The sequence below is a fragment of the Solanum lycopersicum genome, chromosome 5, assembly GCF_036512215.1.
Source record: "Solanum lycopersicum chromosome 5, SLM_r2.1".
Lineage (NCBI taxonomy): Eukaryota > Viridiplantae > Streptophyta > Magnoliopsida > Solanales > Solanaceae > Solanum > Solanum lycopersicum.
Genome location: NC_090804.1, coordinates 11,063,821 through 11,084,336, shown reverse-complemented (window position 1 = coordinate 11,084,336; position 20,516 = coordinate 11,063,821). Strand labels below are relative to the sequence as shown.

The following is a 20,516-nucleotide window of genomic DNA, read 5'->3' as shown; positions in this document are numbered from 1 at the left end:
TATTATATAGTCATTGTATACTTCCGTTTACTTTTGCCAAGCTATAGTGTATAGTCAATGTATACTTTTATGACGTTTAACTAGTTGTAATGTAAATAAAACATTGTATACTTTTATGACTTCTATTAAACTTATGTGAATCAGATCATCCACCCACACTGAAGTTAGGCAAGAAAATGTAACAGCTCAATGATGTATAACCATATTCAAAGCAAATGAAAACTAGTAGAAATGGTCTCTCTTTCCAACAGAAGTAAACAGAGAATTATACATACACAAAGTTTTATAACTTTCTTCCCTAACCTTGAGAAAACATTTATGTTTTTCCCACACACTACATCACCCTGTGATACGATCAATAGTGTTTCCACTTATCATGTATAGTTACTCGAACCCTTTACCTACCGGATGATAACAGAGTCGCTTAACCACTTGAGCGTCTCACTTGTCAACCTTGAGTAAATTAACATGCTGAAGAAGCTGCAGTTTCGAAGGACTGTTTCCTTACAAGAAGGCAAGTGATTTTAGAGGGCTGAGCATGTGTATTATCAACTGTACATAACACGAAATCGGGTCGATATAATGCTAAAGCCAATCTTTCTTTTCCTGCATCCAAACCAGAAGCATCTAACAGAACATGCCATGAATTTCTATGAGCTTCTGAGATCCAATGCATTGAATAGCGTGTTTCTTCTACATAAGCAGGATAAGCAAATAGCCCTTTTGGACTATGCTTTGATCTTCTCCGAAAATATTGACTTAGTTGTGATCCTTTGATCCTTAAATCAAGCCATGTTTCTGGTGCTGCAATCACTTTTGAATCTTTAAAAGTAACAAATTCGCGTATACAGTCATACTCTTCACCAAGAATTGTCATATAGTAATTTCCCCTGAAGAAAGGGTAACATTCTCCAATCATCATCATGGCTTCTTTAAATGTAAGTGCAAAAACAACTAAATACTCCTCTTCACTTAGTCCACATTGTTGCAATGCTCGATTACGAACTTGTATTTCTGGGATTGAAATGAAATTCCCTTGGTACGAAGTTTTCTTTGTTAGGATATCAAGCAATCTTGATGGCTCCAATTGGATTTTTCCCAACTCTGAATTACTAGTACCAAAAGAAGGCGATGAAGACTCTCTCCTCGGGGATTTTCCCTTTTCGTTCATACAAAGTGCATAAAGATCGATTTTATCCCCTTCTTCCACAAGTCCATTGCAATATTCAGGGTACTTAGCTAAAACATATTGTTGAACATATTGCATTTCACTTGGTGTAATTGGACCTGACCATCTTAAATCAAGCCCATGGAGTGTTGATATTGCTTCTGCCACCAAATGTGCTGGAATTACAGTATTTGCTTTCTGTTCATTTATCAACTCTTTTTAAATATCATACAAAAAAAAAAAATCCAGAATATAACTTATATCACGTTTGGTTATCATTTTCCATCGCAATTATCTCAATTCTCAACGTGACATCACTACTTTAACCAACGTAAACAAAAGATTGGTATCAATATTTCATACTCAAGGATTTCAAAAACCATCAAGTTTGCCAATTTTACTATAAATCTTTAATAAATACTATATCTTTTCAGAAATAATTTACACTCTCCCAATAAAGTGTTTTAGATAAAACAAGTCATTCCAACCACATCTAAAATATAAAACAACAAAATTATGGTTAAAATTAGCATAGAAATTGAACTTGCCTTAATCACCATGCTGTTTGGTCTGTTATTAATTGGTGATTTTGGTATAGGAGGTAACAAGGAATATTCTACAACTTCACCATCCTAATCATGAAATTAAAACTTTGATTAGTACCAAAACCTTCATAATTAATCACAAGTTATAGAAGAGCCCATACCTTGTTATCTTTGTTTAGGGTTAATTCTTCTTGGGCGTCTTTTCCCATGTTGTGATGTTTTTGCACACTGATTTTAATTAAACAAAATAAGCAGGAACTGAAACAGGGAAGCTTTTAGAAGAATAATGGTGCACAAGAACCTAATTAAATTGTTTTTAAATAAAAAATGTATCACTCTATTCTTTTTTTGAATAAATAAAAAATGGAGTGTCTGAGTAGATCTTACCACTCTTTCGGTCCAATTTATCTTTTCTACTCTTCTGATCTATGTGAAAGGAGTATTTTGACGGTACATTATGTCACTGTATACTTTTATTTAATTTTATATAAATTTAACTGTTCATTTGTTCATATTCAAAATTAGAAAATATACATAAATATCAAATAAAATTAAATTAAATTGATCATATTATACTTTTTCTTTTTATCGAATTTAATAGAATCCTCAGAAAACCAATTCACTAAGTTGTTGAAATGACCTTACAGAAGGTATCTAATTTATATATTATATAATAATATAAAGATTCTTTTGTTGTTAATGTTTTTAAACCTATTAACAAAGAAAATTATAGTATGTAGTTATCCTGTTAAATGTTCAAACATTTTAACTATTCTCTTACATCGATAATAAGAAAATAAATTTGAGATAATTTTTAGTTTTCATAAAGTTTATGAATTAATTAGCGGGGACATAGTTATTAGTGATAAAGTTTCAACAAATCAACTACAATATATTGTATTGTTAATAAGTTGGCATTTAGTCATTAAATAAATTTAAAAACAGTCATTTAGGTTGATGTTATTGGTTTCTTAATATAATAATTTCATTGAAGCGGACACAAACCAATCACAAGTTGACTAAAAGCAATACGGAGAGTGCAACAACTCACTAAATTAATTTGTTAATGATTAATTAACAAAAACATAGAGGAATCAAATTGAAAAAAGTTATATAGTTATTGCTAGAGATAGCGACCCTTAAAGCATTTAAGAACGTTGGCTAGGTATCAAGATTGTTTGGTCCTACTATGTGAGATCATCTTGAATTGTTCAGTACTAATTCAACCAACAATTCTTTTAATAATAATAATAATAATAATAATAATAATAATAGAATTATCCCACCTTCGGTCTCATCTCCAACTTTATTTGATAATTTAAAGTGAAAAGAAAATTTATTTGAAGTAACATACTATCTAGAATGTTCACATTTGACCAAAAATCTATAGTACAAAGGCATCTTTTCTCTGCTCTTATGGGTATTTATATTGCACAAAAGAACAATTAGACAAGGTGTTCTCCACATACAATACGCAAATGATGATATCTGTTTTTTTTTTAAAAAAAAAAAACTTGTTAATTAAAATAGATCTAGTGTTTTATGCAGAGCGAGGTTGAATCGAGACAGTTAATACCTATACATCCTATGTGTCTTATTATTATTATTATTATTTAATTAATAATAATACTAATACTAATACTAATAATAATAATAATAATAGTTGTTGTGAAATTCAGGCTACACAAGAGGATCGATTGACATTTGACACGTGAAAGCATGAATTAAGCTAGAACTAGGCCGACAATAGAAACCCCAATTTCGAATCAATATAATGACCTTCTAGGTTATTTATGTGTTTATGCCCTTTTTTTTTCATTGTTTATAGCTCGGTCACCTAGTTGTTCGCTTAGTTTTTATCTGAATTTTTGTGTTTTGGAACTTTTGAATCTTGAAAAGTTGATTTTTGACTAAAAGTTCATAAAAATAGCCTCAAAATTCAATTCTGACGGTTCCATCAACTTCGGAAGGGGTCATTTTAGGCAAGTGGCATGGATGACTCGGGTCCTAAGGCTTTCGGTACGAGTTTGTGTTGTTAGGCAATTTAGGCTTTAAGTTTCGGCCCTTAGTTTGACCTTAGTCAAAATTCTTTGTAAAACGTGCCCGAATGAGAACTGTCAATGCCTTCAGCTCCAGAATATTGAGTTTTATTTGGGACAACCCTTCGTACGGATCCCGAGGCTTCCAAGTTAATTTTGATCCCCTATGTAGATATCAACTTAAAATAGAGTTCGGGTGTGGGACCCACTTTTTGTCAAGATGAACTCAAATGAATGTTTTGACTGCTCTGTTGAGTCCAAAATTTTGAATTTAATTGGGTTGCATATTCCATTTGCGTGCACAAGGTTCTAAACATATTTTGGGCCCCTAGCAAAGTCCGGAGGGCTTAGCTTAATTTTTTTGGTGCCTGATGCTAGTGCAATCGGTTTTGCAATCCTGGGGTCTCTTAAGCGGCTCGAGTTCTGTTTTAGTGGGCTAGGCAACCAGACGATAGGTGCTTTAACAATCTTGCCTAGATTGGGATTTGTCACTTAAGAAGTTCTGGCCTCGCTTAAGTGACGTACAATTTATTGGCTAGGGCCTGCTTTGGCTAGAACCACCCTTTGTGCCTCGCCCCTTTTACGGCACCTGCAACTGTCTTAAGAGCAACTCGATCAATAATTATTTAATTAATTCCAAGTGCAGTTTTCCCTCCATCTTAGTTCAAAATCCAGTGATTCAAAGTCCTGTGTGTTTTTTGAGCTTGGGAATACTAAGGTGCATGATCGAGGAAACGTTGTTGGAGGTGAAATCAATATTTTTGGGCATGCCTTAACTTAATTCTTGTCCTTTAAGTGTGAATTGTTGCATGTATTGATTCTTTCTGTTTCAAGCCCAGAATTATGTTTCATTTTGGAAAACAAGTTCGGGAGATTAAATTGGACCTTTAAATAGAGTCCTTTTTTAAATTTCTGATGTGGGTCCTATAATTTCTGTTTTTTTTTAATTTATATCTGTCTTCGTTTTATGTAATTTTAATGTCTAAATGACCATATTAAAATTATGATCCTAATTTTGATTGCGTGACATTGTTAGAAGACATGAATTGGAGCTTGCACGGTTGATCTAAAGGTAGGCTACAACTTCCCATTCCTTAGATTGAGATAAAAATGTGAAATCATGTTGATTTGAGTGAATTAGGGGCGGGTAACTAGTTGATCATGCTACTTCACTTGGAAACAATGTTTTAGGTTTATATCGGGATCATCGGGAGTAAACATATTTTAGGTGAGTTACGTGATCATTCTTACCTTGTGGTTGTCCTTGGTTGATTATATTGTTGAATGCTTTAGCTTGTTTGGCCTTAGTCTAGGCTTAGAATAGTGCTTTCCATAGACTTGCAATATTTGAAGTTGCTTGGCCTTTAGTTTTTCCTCGAAGTCATTTAAGATGATTTACCTCCTTAAAAATTGGAGTAGCAGACTCGAGTCTGATAGAATGAGCCTTAGATTAGGTGTTGACTTAGGTTTGATGACGTTATATTCACCCTCCTTCTTTCTACAATCCCGTGTGTTATATTTTAGATTTTGGGCTTCACTTGGTGACTTGGGATTGGAGTTGATTCAAGCTTGGAGTATTTTTTATTACATGAGAGTGAACTCTGTCCTACATCAGTTTTATGATGATGCTTTTACATAAGATCCTTCAACAACCATTTATTGTCGCGAATTCAAGGTTGGGTCACTGCTCCTTATTCTATATGGATTTGATTCCTATTAGTCGTAGATTTAAGGTCTAGTCATGATGCTCTTTATCCTCTATAGAGTCGATACACTTTGGCTACAATTTATTTTTTCTTTTGGTGACCATCCGTGGTTCAAGGTCCGGTCTCTACACCCCTCAGCTTTGGACAACTCTTATCGTTACTTGCCTTCTCCGACTCTAAAATCATCATGACTAATTCTTAGTAGATTTAACTATTCAGTGTAACACTAGACTTAAGGGGTTCCATTTAACTTTTTACTTAACTTGCGCACCAGTGTACCTTCTTTGCTTATGATGTCCAGTTAAGCTTACAACTACATTGAGAATGATCATTAGTAGCAATTAATTGTTAAATGTCGCTAAATATATTTTTTTAACGACAATTAGCACTATTTGTATATGTCCCTAAAACCTTTAGAGACATTGATTCTCATTGCACTTAAATAACTCAGTAAAAATTTTAGCTATCTTTATTATTGTCAATATATATTGCCGCTAAAGTTATTTTTATTGTAGTGTTAATTATATGTACTTGTGGTTTTGTTGGTTGGTTAATTGGTCACATTTTATTCAAGAAACGACTTGGGTTAATTTTATCTTAGTACACTCATGAATTTCTTGCTTTAACTTCCGTTTCTATCATATCTTATGACTCGGTGGTACTGACAGTCCGATCACCTAGTTGTTCCTTTGGTTATTGTGTAAGTTTCCATGTTTTGGAGCTTTTATAATTTGAATGGATGATCTTGATCAAAAGTTCAAAATTATTTAACATGTTTAAATTGAACTATATTACAAAATCTGATTCAAACAGTTGAGAATGAGAACCTAAGGATGTGATAACATGAGTCTATATCATCCAATTGGATTATAACATTTGATTATCAAATGATATTGACATGGGTAACATTGACTTTGCCTGAATTTACAATTCTCAATGTACAAAGGCAATTCACTTTTATTTTTTTCAAACCCCAAAATGTTTCTAATTAAATAACCAATTTAGCTCGAGTAAATAATTCTATTTTTAGCAGTAATTATCAAATGGGCAAAAGCCCAAGTCCTTGCTAATGAATCTTTCTTACAAATTTTACCCTTTTCTTAAGTAAATAATTAATGATTAATAACTCTTCAATTAAAGTAAATTTATTCTCAAATAAGCTAAAAGTAGAATCTATAGCAATTTACACTGTTGTAAGCTCTTTTCAAACATAAATTGTCAGCCTATACATGCACCAACTTTATATTCTTTACACCCCTTATATCTCCTTTCTTTTCTTATTTTTTCGAAATAAGAAGCATTCGAATAAATCATTGGAAAAACCACTCGATTCGAAAATAAAAAATCAATACAATAAAACAAATCCACAACTCGAAAAAGAACGATGTCATGAAAACATATCCATGGAGTTTATTGACACACTATTTATAAGCGGCAAATTAGGAATACACTCCATATAACATGAAAACAAGCCTAGTGAGATCAATCAACACATCAATAAGACATCAATTAGAAACATCACCTATAAGGGCATAAAATAATTACAAATCATGCAACCAAGGGCATACAAATGTGTCAAAAAGATATCAAAACAACAACCAATCCAGAATTTCGACAACATCAATGTATCTCATAATATCATAACATGTATGACAATGAAGTCTCTTTTTGACAGGTACACACTTTTTTTAATTGCTCCGAAAAAATTTCACATAGACTTATCAAGATGTGATTGAAGATACGAGCCACAATTATCTCCTTGTGAATTGCTATTTTGGTTTCATTCTTCGAAGGAATCAAGCAAAAACACACAAAGTTGAGGCAATGTTTGACATGAATAGCCAGATCTTTTTTCATTATTGGGCTACCAGACATGAACTTGACACCATCAATATATCTCATAATATCATAACAAAAATAAGCTCCCAACTAAAAAATATGCATTGTCCCTAATTCATAAAGTAAAGCATACATGAGGTAGGGAGTAAGGACTACCGAACTAGAATAATGGTTCATCATGGGGTGTTGTCAGAGGAGCAGTAATGTCTGAAGCCTCCTTAAACTATTCCTCACTTTTGTGTTGTCACTAGAACTCCAACTTGCTCCTTAAGGTATAAGCGCCAAAGCTAATCATTTTTATCAATGTGGGACAACAACGTTACCTTAGCATTCAAGCAGTTGATAGAAATAAGGCACATGAACGTTAATGAATATTGAAACTAATGCATTCACACCTTGATGTTTAGTGTTTCGATATTGTCTCTTAGTTTTTCAAGAAGTCATTTAGGATTTTGTAATACATAAATCTAGTTAATTGTGCAAGACTTTTTATTTTTCATTTTGAGTAGTATAAATAGAGTTGTAGTGGATGATTGTAATCATCTCAAGTGATCTTAAGTAGTCTGTATAAATCTTGAGTACTCTCTAAGTAAGTGTTCTCCTTCTATATTTCCTACAGATACATGTAGTTGATAATTGTAACCATGAAAGTTTGATTAGTGTTGGTCAATTCATGGAAAATGGTTACTCATGTGTTTATATATAATTATTGCAAGATTTATGATAAAATTGAGCTAAATCAAGTCATTGCTGAAGTACAGATAATAAAAAGAAAATTTACTTTGCAATTTTATTACAATTCATTTGAAAATGTAGTTGTAGATGATTCATGACTTTGGTACAAAAGATTTTGTTACTTGAATTTTCATGGTTTGAAGCTTCTCAAGGAAAATGAAATTGTGCAAGACCTTCCTCATATGCGTACTGAGATTAAGGTACAAAATAATTTTATCATATCTTTAGATGTGTCAAATCAAGAAGTGGAAGAGGAAGATGTCCCTCAAGAGGGAGAAATCTCACATTCATATGATGAAGAACGACCTCCAAGAGGTACAAAATTGTTGAGCTACATTTATCAAAGATGTAACTTTGCCAGTGTTGAGAAAGAAAATTATGAGGAAGTAATAAAGCATGATATTTGGAAGAAAGCCTTGGTAGAAAAAAATTGGATGGTTTAAAAAATAATACATGGAAAGAGAAGTTGTAAGTCTAAAGTGGATTTACAAAACCAAACTCAATCAAGAAGGAGATATTCAAAAGCATAAGAGAAAGGCGAAATTCAGTTGTAATTATTGTCAGACTAGAGAACAACTTGCTGACATCTTCACCAAATCACTTCCAAAAGAAAAGCTTTTCCATCTTCGAGAAGGCATTAGAGTTGTCAAGTAAATGCATTAAGGGGGAGTGTTGAAATTTATTGATCCACACCTTGATGTTTAGTATTTCCATATCGTCTCTTAGTTTTTCAGAAAGTCTTCTAGGATTTTGTAATAAATGTATCTACTTGTTTGTGATACATGTATCTGCAGAAAATATAGAAGGAGAATACTTTATTAGAGAGTGGTCAAGTTTTATATAGGATATTTAAGGCCACTTGAGATGAGTACAATCATTAACTATATCCCTATTTATAGTACTGAAAGTAGAAAATAATAAGTCTTGCACAATTAACTAGATACTGCTAAATTAAATCTTCCGCCTAACTCACATCCCAAAATCTAGCTCAAAGGACGGATAATTGCCGAATTATTATAAGGAATCCACCCATGTCATTAACCACCAACATGATACTTTTGTCATTCTTTAACAATGAAGTTTCGTTTTGACGGGCACACTTTTTTTTATCTCCTCCGCAATAATTTTACCTAGATTTATTAAGATGTGATTGAAGATACAAGTCACAAGTAACTCCTTATGAATAGCTATTTTTGTATCATTCTTGGAAGGAATCAAGAAAGAACACAAAAAGTTGAGCCAATGCTTAGCTTGAATGGTCATATCTTTCTTTATTATTGTGCCACCCCACGTGGCCCAAGGAGACATCCGTGAGTTATAATCTGCAATTTATGGGCATTGATCCTCCTTGTTTCCATCTGATATGCATATTCAGTATCCAACACCTTTTTAGAAAATCATAAAACACATAGTTTATGACCTTTATTGTGCAATTAACCACTACATCTTGAACCAAAACACTTCCTAAGCATGGATGAATATCTACCAACACCTTATAGTTTTTATGATTCATCCTAGCATGGTAGGAAGCAAAAACCTCATGAACTATTTCAGAAAACAAACAACCGAGAGACTCAAAGACCAATTGACACTCCCTTTTAACTACTGTTTCTTCCACTTCTATATAGTTATCGAGCAAACCATACAAACTAAAGTTCTTTTCAATGTTGAAATCATGTCACTGAAAACCTTTGAATACCACAGATTTGCATAGATGATCCTTGAAATATTCTAGAATGGAGAATTATTTGTAAATATGTATGACCTTATTCATAAAAAATCATTATTTTTATTTTAGCCCCAAGTAAGTAATATAAATAGAGAGACACTCATCACTAAACACATCAACCAAATAATTTAAGTTCTCTCCAATACAAATCTCCCTCATAATTCTCCTGCGAGGAAGATTTGTATTTGAGAGAACTTGAATTATTTGCTTGATTCGTTTAGTTATGAATGACTCTATATTTGTATTAGTCACTTGTGGCTATAATGAAAATAATATTTATTTTGTAAGTTCGTACTTATTTACAGATATTACCCCTTTCTTGAATACTCTACAAGCCTAGAATATTTCAAGGGTCTTCCATGCAAATCTATGGTATTCTAAGGTTGTGAGTGATGTGATTTAAATATTGAAAAGGAATTCAGTTGTTTCTTTCCTGAAATCTAGGTGAAATTATTTCGGAGGAGATAAAAAAATGTGTGCCCGTCAAAATGAGACTTTATTGTTATTCATGTGCCTTAATTAATTTATATATCCTATGGTTCATGGTAAGGTAACTTTATTTTCCCAAATTGATAGAAAGTGATTGGTTTTGGGGGTCATGAATGTTGACACCCAATTTTGGCCCTCCCCTGTACAAATTAATTCACGAGTTTATTAAATTCCAAACAAGTTTGAAATAGTTGACCAAATGTTTTTCAAATCATTTTAATGTAGTGTTAGTCAAATTTTATAGTTTCGAAGTGATATATATTTTCATATGTTTTGTGTATAGTTAGTTTATTTTATAAAGATTTGAAAACCGTCTCAAAGGATTTTTCTTTCACCTAATACTTTATTAAATTAATTTTGTCTAAATTGTTAGTTTACATTTTTTGAGTTATTAGTTTATAATTAAGTTTGCTACTTTATCTTGTTAAAGTTAAGAGGTTTGTTAATTAATTAATATCAATTCATTTACTTAAATTTTAGCCAAATTTGCTAATTTACTCAGTTTGGTTACGTTCTAAATTCATTTGGTTTTAATCGTAACCCAAAAGACAAATTTATAAGTTCAAAATCTGATTTGGGCCATTTTTCTCAACCCACTCTTTCAATTTCCAAACTCCAAGCAACCCATTTCTATTCAATCCCAACAGCCCAACATCAACTTCAAATTCAGCTGCCTTAATCCAATTTACAAGCCCAGCCTACCAAACAACGTCATAACACCTTGACCCAGCCCAAATAACCCATAACCCGACCCAACCTTGCTCTTTTCATCAGTGTCTTTTGAACAGAGTAAACGGAAAACGACGCGTGAACGTCCAAGCAACCCCGAATCAACCCTGCACGCACGCGAGAGAGAGTTGACGGAATCAGCCACGCCGACGTTCATAAAGAGACGAGCGGTACAGGTAGTACGTTGCAACTTTGTTTTCTTCTCCAAACGTCACTCTCAGTCACACCCGACGGATGATGGAATCGATCAAGCTGTCCGTTCCCCTTTGCTCTTTCGGATTGTGGTAAAAGAACTCCAGAAAAAGAGATTTCCCCAAAAATGGTGAAGCTTTTCTCTTAAGATTTGAATTTTTTGGAATAGGACTTGATCTATCCGTTTTCCATTTCCCCCCAAAAAATCCGAAAAAACCCTAATCTCTCTCCCATATATATTCTTTTCTATTCATAGTGAAGAAGATGGAGAAAAATTTATTGAAAGGAATTTTAGTTTGATTCTGCTTAGCAAGAAAATACAAAAGGAAAATTCGAGCAAAAGCGTCTCTTTGAATGTGTGCTGAATATGTTTCGAAAAAAAAAAGAGTGATTCACAGTTACACGTTTGAATTAAGTTGCTATCCAGATTTACACTCTTTCATTCGTCTTCGCGTTTTCAGAGGTTGTGGAGTCGCTATCACTACTCGTCTATATCCAGTATCGCTGCAAAAAAGTAGGTAATAGCTTCCCTTTCACGTGATTTTATTGTCTGCTACAGTGTTCTCTTTCATATTTGGAAGTGTTTGGTGATTAAGTTTGGGGACATGATAATGTTGTACTTATATTGTTAGAGATTTCGTGGTCTATCAATAGTAGCATTATGTTATATTCATCACCTTTTTCTCTGTACTTATTTTAAGGCTATTCGTCATCTTTGTTTAAGTGTTTCCGGGGCTGCTCTTTAGCATTTCACAAAGAATCATTTACAGATCAGTAAAAGCTCTTTCTTGTGCATTTTAACCCTTTAATTTAATCTCCCCAAGACCCATGTCCGAGGAGGTTGAGATTAGAACTTCGTACTAACTTATCTGATGTGGTCTCTTAAGTAAGTGATCTGTCTTTCTCATTTTTGCTTCAAAAAAGTGGTCTGTTTTGTCATAGTTTTAATATGAACCTGTCGAAATAATTTACTTCATGTAATACTCCCTCCTTTTCGGTATCCTCTCACCTTCGTTCCTCATGTGATATTTTCAAAATGTTGAAAAGTTTTGGTCTTATGACCATTCATTGTTAATACCTGCAAGCTTGCTGATGATGGGATGTGTATATGTTTTCTTAGTCGTTTCAGCAATTGAGTCGCAATGTCGAGTTAAAGCCTTTTCCATGGGTTTATGCTCAATGCTGTGACCTCTCTGTTGACTGAGTTTGTGTCAGTAGCGTTCTCATGTGATCAAGGCATCAGGGTGACTTTCTCAAGTAGTTTTTTTTTCTTAAACGTCCGTTGGTTGTCTGCCTCTCGGACTGAAGTTTGCTGCATTATTTCTCATATCAAACCTATTAAATGTTGTGTTTGTCGATGAAGCAGTAATTCAAATCACTTTAAAATTATGAGCAAGGTAATTTGGTAGTACCTTTGAGTTTGGGGTTTTTGTATAGTCCAATCTCGGGTTCTTTTAGATAGACTTCATTTTGTAGGTTTATTACTTTGCTTCAAAATTATTGAATCTCTTATTGTTTCAATGTTTGGATCAATGTAAGAAGGGGTTTTTATAGTTGCATTTTTTTTAAAAAAAAATATGAAGTGTGATTTATTTGTGATTAAGATCATAACTTAAGTATGAGAATATTCATCTTTGTTGTTCCCTCTGTCTGTATTTGTTCATCTTGTTGATTAATGTTTAATTTTTGCTGCTTACACGGTTATGAAAGTGCATAGTTGTCATGCTGTTAATTTGAGGCCTTCATTTCTTTTTTTTTTCTTTAAAAAAAAAGATAAATAAAAATAATAAATAAATGACTTTCGGCAGTGTTACTAATACCATTTGTATTTCAATTGATTTGCTTTGTGATGTTAAATTGTGAGAAATATTTTGCGTCTCCTCGCTTCCCGATTATTCTTTGGTCGATTAATTATCTTTGCAGTTTCCATCTTCTATTCATTAATTGCTTGTCGTATACTTGTAATCATGCCTCTAGCTAAAATTTGTTTGAGTTATTTGGTATATACTACGTGGATTGCCTCATTTATGCAACTTGTGTTTTAAAAATATTTTGCCAAGAGATTGAATCCTACCCTATGCTAATTCCTTTCCCTTTGCTTTGTCCGTTTCATGTGAATTTGTCCGTGTTCGTCATAAACTCAAATTGCTACCTTCGAGTTGACCCCGAAAAAGGCGTACATGTCCTAAAGTCGGAAGGACTCAAAACTCCAAGAAGTTGAAGATTTTGGGCCAAGAATCTCAGATTTATTTTAACGTTGTATTTTATCATCTTTGGGCCTACCTAAGCCCCTGTAGTCTTTTGTTTTCTATATTTATTATTTATTAATTGTCTGATTAGTCTAGGACATATACAAAACAAAAATAGGTCCAAATATCGATACAAGCGGTCAGAAACCGAATTTGGACCCAACTTTGTCTCTCTCTCTCTCTCTCCCTCCATTTGCTTTCGTCTATTTGCTTGTTGATATTTGCTACTAGTTTTAAGTTAGGAAATTTCAAATGCCCGCAAGATGCCACCTCGTTTTAATGACTTATCTAAATCAATCAAGTAATAGTAATAGTAACAGCAGTAGCGGCAACAACAACAACAACAATAATAATAAAAATAAAAATTTGAAAATCTCAATTAGATAGTAAAATTAATGGTTTGCTTTCAAACAAACTCTAAATGATTTCTATCTCAAAATTAAGTTAGATTTTTAGCCAAACAAGTTAGTTGTCGGATAATCGCGATTTAGCGAGTGTTTTAGGTGCCGTAAAAACCATTCTAAAATATAAATAAGAATTCTCGAACTCTTTTAAAGTTTTCAATTGATTTCCTGTTTCAAGTCTTTTGAAAACAAAAGTTTTCTTGATTTTTCTTTAAAAATTAAGTGGCGACTTTAAAAAAGTCAAAAACTTGCAAAAAAAATATTTTCCGAAATAAAACAATGAAGAAGCGAGAGTTGGAGGAACTTATCCCCTATTGTGAGAGAGTTTAGCCTACACATCCTACTATTGTATTAATGCATCAATTGCAAGCAATTCCTCACTTCAAGTCATGCCATAGCAGGTCATACAAAGGTTCACTCCATGGGCGACTGGGTTAAAAACCCCACAAAAGAGAAGTGTTTGTTCCATTTTTCGATTATCAACAATAATAGATATCTACAATTGACTCATGAGTTCACCAACAACAACATATGTTTTCTACAATAGTATCTTACCTTGATTTATCAAACTCTCACATGTTGGATTTGTCTCTAATAAGTGGTTTTAAGAAACTGCATCTATATAAAAATCGAATCAAATATGAATGGTGCATTGGCCGCCAGGATTCTTTAATTAATCCGTACATCAATCTAGAGCAATGTTGTTTCCTTTGTTGGGGAGATTGACTTAGAGCATATGCTTTAGGTTTTTGAAGGACCTTGGCTTGTGGTTTTAGGATTTTTCCTATTTTCCTGCTATCTTATGTTAGTTGAGACTTTTGTCTTTTGTTTAAGTTTATGTTTTGAGGCCATTTTAATGAAGTGAGGCCATACATACTCTCTAACAAGAAGACATTGTTAAATTTTAGTTTTAATCAAACTGACTCAATGGTCTTAAGAGAGGGGGCGGGGAGGATGTCTTCTAACAACAACAATAATATAACCATTGAACAGTGACAAAGTTAGAATTTTCGATAAGGGGGTTAAAATCTGAAGAAATAGACATACGAAATAACCGAAGGAAGTTGACATATACTATATATACCTAAATAATTATTTTAACCATGTAAAAATAATATAATTTTTCACCGAAGGGAGTTTGGATAAATATCCTAAAGATATGGTGGTTCTGTCGCTGCTAGTGAAGTTCCACAAGTAAGGCCTATGGAAGGTAGAATGTTTGCAAAACTTACCACCACCCTATGGAGGTAAGCATACATTTTCCAAATGACCCTCAACTAATATACAACAAATCCCGATATAAAGAAGATGGAGACAGTCAAGAGAATATATAAAATAACAAGGAACAGTGCAACGATTACCATATAAGAGATAAAAAACAATAAAATAATGTGAATAATCAAAACACAATCAACAACAAACTAGGACATATTATTGAAAACAATAATAAACAATGATATAAAAAAAGAACTAAAATAATATGATAGTACCATCGCGAACACCATCAAACTGTGCAAGATAACATTACATTACCTACTAACCTTTTGTCTTAATACACATCCTTCACACCCTCCTACCTTAAGGTCATATCCTCAATATTATGAAATTGTATCATATCTTGTCTTATCACCTCTCCTGAATGCTTCTTTGACCCGCCTCTACCTCTTATCATATCCTTTATAACCAACCTATTACTCCTTATCATTAGTGTGTCTGCATTTACTCTTCACATGTTCAAAACATCTGAATCTCACTTCCCTCATTTTATCCACCATAGAAGCCACTCCAAGTGCCACTACAACCTTACCCTTAGTCATCCTACTAATATCACATTTCACCTTCTCAACCTTAATATGCCTACAATACCCAAAAACCTAATGTCTCTCTGAGTTATCCAACTCACCCAACAAAATAAGTATGTCTTCTTTGTTTAATAGTTTATAAAAGTATGCTAGCCATCTTTTCTTGATGAAGATCTCCTCCATTATCACCTCGCCTTCTTCATCTATGATACACTTCACTTGATCCAAGTCAAGTCTCAAGCCTTCTCTCACGTGCCTTTGTAAGCTTGTAGAACTTATTATTTCCACCTGTCTCCTAATTTAATATACAGTCTTTAAAAAGATGTTTTGTTAGCTGTTGTAACTGATCACTTAGACTTTGTCCTTTCCACCTTATATATTTCCTTGTTTGCCAATATTTTTTCCTCATCTGTGCAGTTGGCTTGCATTGAACTTTTTTTGCTTCAACTTTTTCTTGAACTTCTCCATTCCACCACTAACACCCTTGGTGTCCACCAAATTTACCCTTCAACACCCCAAGAACTTCTCTAACTTTTTCCCTATTTCAACTAGCTATCTTATCCTACATTCTTTCCGCTTCCCCACTACTCCTCCAAGCTGCAATCATCATAAACTTCTCCCAAATTTCATTGGAGAGGAAAATTGTCAAACCTCCTCCCTTATTTATTCCTAGGACTGACTTATAACTTTTTTTTATCAGTCCTTGCTTAATATCCATGCCTATAACAAAAATCTTATGTGAGTAGTAATATTCTCACCAAATATAACTTCGCAATTCATAAAAATTCCTCTATATTGTTTCCTCATAAGCAAGTAATCTATATGTGATTTAGTCATCGCGCTAAGAAAGGTAAGCAATTGATCAACCTTCTTTAATATGCACAAGTTAGCTCTCACCAACTCAAAAGCTCTAGCAAAATCCATGAGCGAGGTTCTACCACAGTTTCTAGCCCTAAAACCAATGCCTCTATGCACATCAAAACCACTTAGAGATTCCCAATGTGTACATTGAAATCTGTGCCAATGAATTAAAAAATACCTCCCAAGATCGCTTCAATTCAAGTAAAATAAATCCTAAGCTTTAATAGTTGTATAATTTTCTTCTCAAATAAGCTAAAAGTAGAATTAGATCTTCTTTTCTACTATGTATCAACTCCGGTCCCCAAATTATCAATTTCCAAGAGATTCATTAAGTTGGTAAACACCAACTTATTAAAATCCCAAACATAAGTTATTTCTTGTCCTCAAGAAAATACATTCCTATTAGGTGAGAAGAAGACTTGAACTCTTAGTAATTTGAGAAATGTCATTTGTAGCACATATAACAATTTACACTGTCGTGAGCTCTTTTAAAACATAAGTTTTATATCTTTAAAAAGGCTTTTCATAGATGTGTCAAATCAAGAAGACGATAAGAAAGAGGAAGATGTCCCTCAAGGGTGAGAAATCTTAAATTCTGATGAAGAACCACCTCCAAAAGGTAAAAAAAATGTTGAGTGACATTTATCAAAAATGCAACTTTGTCAGTCTAAAACGTATTTATAAAATCAAATTCAATCAAGAAGGAGATATTCAAAAGCACAACAGAAAGGCGAAATTCACCAAAGTACTTCCGAAATAAAAGTTTTTCCATCTTCGAGAAGCCTTAGAGTTGTCAAATAAATGCATTAAGTGGAATTGTTGGAAATAGTGTATTCACACTTTGATGTTTAGTGTTTCAATATTGTCTCTTAGTTTTTCAAGAAGTCTTTTAGGATTTTGTAATACATGTATCTCGTTAATTGTGCAAAAGATAAAATGTATTATTTTGAGTAGTATAAATAGGGTTGTAGTTGATGATTGTAATCATCTTAAGTAACCTTAAATAGCCTATATAAATCTTGAGCACTCTCTAAGTAAGTATTTTCCTTTTACATTTCCTATAGATACATGTAGTTTATAATGGTACCCATGAAAGTTTGATTAGTATTGGTCAGTTCATGGAAATTGGTTACTCTTGTGTTTAGCGATAATTAGTGCAAGATTTGCTATAAAATTGATCCAAATCAAGTCATTATCGAAGTACAGATGATAAAAAGAAAATTTCCTTTGTAATTTCATTACAATGCATTCAAAAATGAAGTTGTAGCTGATTCATGACTTTGGCACAAAAGATCTTGTCACTTGAATTTTCAAGGTCTGAAAGCTTCTCAAGCAAAACGACATAGTGAACGACCTTCCGCAGATGCATATTGAGATTTTGTTAGAGAATAATTTTATCATATCTTTTAGATGTATTAAATCAAAAAGAGGATAAGAAAGAGGAAGATGACCCTCAAGGGGGAGAAATCTCAGATTCAAATGATGAAGAACCACCTCTAAGACATACAAAATCGTTGAGTGACATTTATCTAAGATGTAATTTTGCTTTTGTTTAGAAAGAAAATTATGAGGAGGCAATAAAACATGATGTTTAGAAGAAAGTCTTAACATAAAAAATTTGAATCATTTAGAAAAATAACTTGAGTGTATGTGAATATATACCCAAAGAAAGAGAAGTTATAAGTTTAAAGTGGACTTATAAAACCAAACTCAATCAAGAAGGAGATATTGGGAAGAACAAGAGAAAGATGAAATTCAGTTATAATTGTTGTCAGACAAGACAATGACCTTCTGACATCTTCACTAAAGCACTTTCGAAAGAAAAGATTTTTTATCTTCGAGAAGGCATTAGAGTTGTCCAATAAATGCACTAAGGGGCATTGTTGAAATTAGTGCATTCACATATTGATGTTTTGTCTTTCAATAGTCTCTTAATTTTTCAGGGAGTCTTTTAGGGTTCTGTAATATATATATCTAGTTATTTGCGATAAATGTATCTGTAGGAAATATAGAAGGAGAGTTCTTTCCCGAGAGTGCTTATGTTTTATATAGGCAACTTAAGGCCACTTGAGATGATTACAATATACTACTCAAAATAGAAAACAAATTTTTTTGCAAAATTAACCAGATACTGTTTAATTAAGTTTAAGGCTTATTTCAGACACCAAAAGCTAGCTCAAATGGAGGATGATTGCCCAAGCCTTATAAGGAATCAACTCATCTCTTTTACCAACGTGTGGAACTTTTTTCATTCTTAACACCCCACCTCACGTGCAGTGCTTAATATCTAGTGCATGGACATTTTTTATTTTTGGAGCGGCCCAACATTGGGTGAGAAAGTCCCTGCTATGATACAATGTAAAATTAGTTTATAGGCTTATCTCACACACCAAAAGCTAGCTCAAAGGGAGGAGGATTTCCCAATTCTTATAAGGACTCCACCCATCTCATCAACAACCAAGATGAGATTTTGTCATTCTTTAACAATTAAGTCTCATTTTGACGGGCACACTTTTTTATCTCCTCCCCAATGATTTCACCTAGATTTATCAAGATGTGATTGAAGGTAGAAGCCACAAGTATCTCTTTGTGAATGGCTATTTTGGTATCATTTATGGAAGAAATCAAGCATGAACAGGCAAAGTTGAGCCAATGCTTGGCTTGAATGGTCAAATCTTTCTTCATAGTTGTGCTACCAGACTTGGCCCAATAAGACATCCCCGAGCTATAACCTATGGAATATAAGGGCATTGATCTTCCTTGATTTCACCTGATGTGCATATTCAGTACCAAACACATTTTAGAATCATATAACACATAGTTTATGGCCTTTATTGTGAATTTAACCACTAAATCATGAACAAAAAACACTTCCTAAGAACAGATGGATATCTACAAACGCCTTATAGTATTTATGATTCATCCTACCTTGGTAGGAAGCAAAACCCTCATAAACTATTTCAGGAAACAAACAACCGAGAAATTCAAAGAGCAATTGACACTCCCTCTTAACTATTGTTTGTTCTACCTCCACATAGTTATCTAGGAACCATACAAACAAAAGTCCTTTTAAATGTTCATGTCGCTGACAACCTTTGAATACCATAGATTTGCATGGATGATCCTCGAAATATTCTAGACTTGACAAATATTCTAGGATGGAGAATTATTTGTATGTATGTATGAATTATACACAAAACTATATTATTTTTATTTTATCCCCAAGTAAATAATATAAATAGAGAGACACTCATCAGTAAATACACCAACCAAATATCTCTCCAATGCAAATCACCCTCATAATTCTCTTGCGAGGGAGATTCGTATTAGAGAGAACTTTAATTTATTTCTTGATTCGTTTAGTGATGAATGATCGATATCTATATTAGTCACTTATGGCTAAAATGAAAATAAAATTTATTTTATTAGTTCATACATATTTACAAATGATACAACTTTCTAGAATACTCTACAAGCCTAGAATATTTCAATGATCTTTCATGCAAATCTATGATATTTTAAGGTTGCGAGTGACGTAATTTAAACATTGAAATGGAATTTAGTTGTTTATTTCCTGAAATCTTCTCATAAGAGGAAAATTAGGATTGACTACATATACCATTAAAATAAGCCTAGTGAGAGGAATCGATACATCAATAGAATCAAAGACATCAAGTAGAAATATCGCCCATAAGGGCATACAATAATTACGAATCATGCAACCAAAGGCATACAAATGTATCCAGAATATCTCAAAACAACAACCAAGCCTGAACTTGATACCATCATCAATAAATCTCATAATATCATAACAAAAATAAACTCCCCAACTAAAAAATTATATATTATCCCTATTTCATAAAATATAGCATACATGAAGGTAGGGAGTATGGACTACCTAACTAGAACCATGGTACATCATGGGGACCTAACAGAGCAACATTAATGTCTGATGCCTCCTTAAACTAGTCCTCACATTTGCATTTGCACTAGAACTCCAACTTTCTCCTTAAGGTATAAGTCTCAAAG

The 20,516-nt window shown here is 33.0% G+C and overlaps 1 protein-coding gene and 1 long non-coding RNA gene across 2 annotated transcripts; one reads left to right on the top strand and one right to left on the bottom strand.

Annotated features, from left to right (window-relative positions):
- Positions 1–223: 223 nt before the first annotated feature.
- Positions 224–2,132, bottom strand: LOC101244665 (uncharacterized). Its single transcript, XM_004239165.5, has 3 exons — positions 1,875–2,132; positions 1,717–1,800; positions 224–1,366 (listed from the first exon to the last, which is right to left on the bottom strand). The coding sequence occupies exons 1-3, from the start codon at positions 1,920–1,922 to the stop codon at positions 464–466; spliced, it is 1,035 nt and encodes a 344-aa protein (XP_004239213.2). The 5' UTR covers positions 1,923–2,132; the 3' UTR covers positions 224–463.
- Positions 2,133–11,035: 8,903 nt separating this feature from the next.
- LOC104647348 (uncharacterized) lies at positions 11,036–13,583 on the top strand. The gene is made up of 2 exons (XR_741414.4): positions 11,036–11,301; positions 11,633–13,583. It is a non-coding gene; the product is annotated as an uncharacterized lncRNA (long non-coding RNA).
- The last annotated feature ends 6,933 nt before the right edge of the window (positions 13,584–20,516 follow it).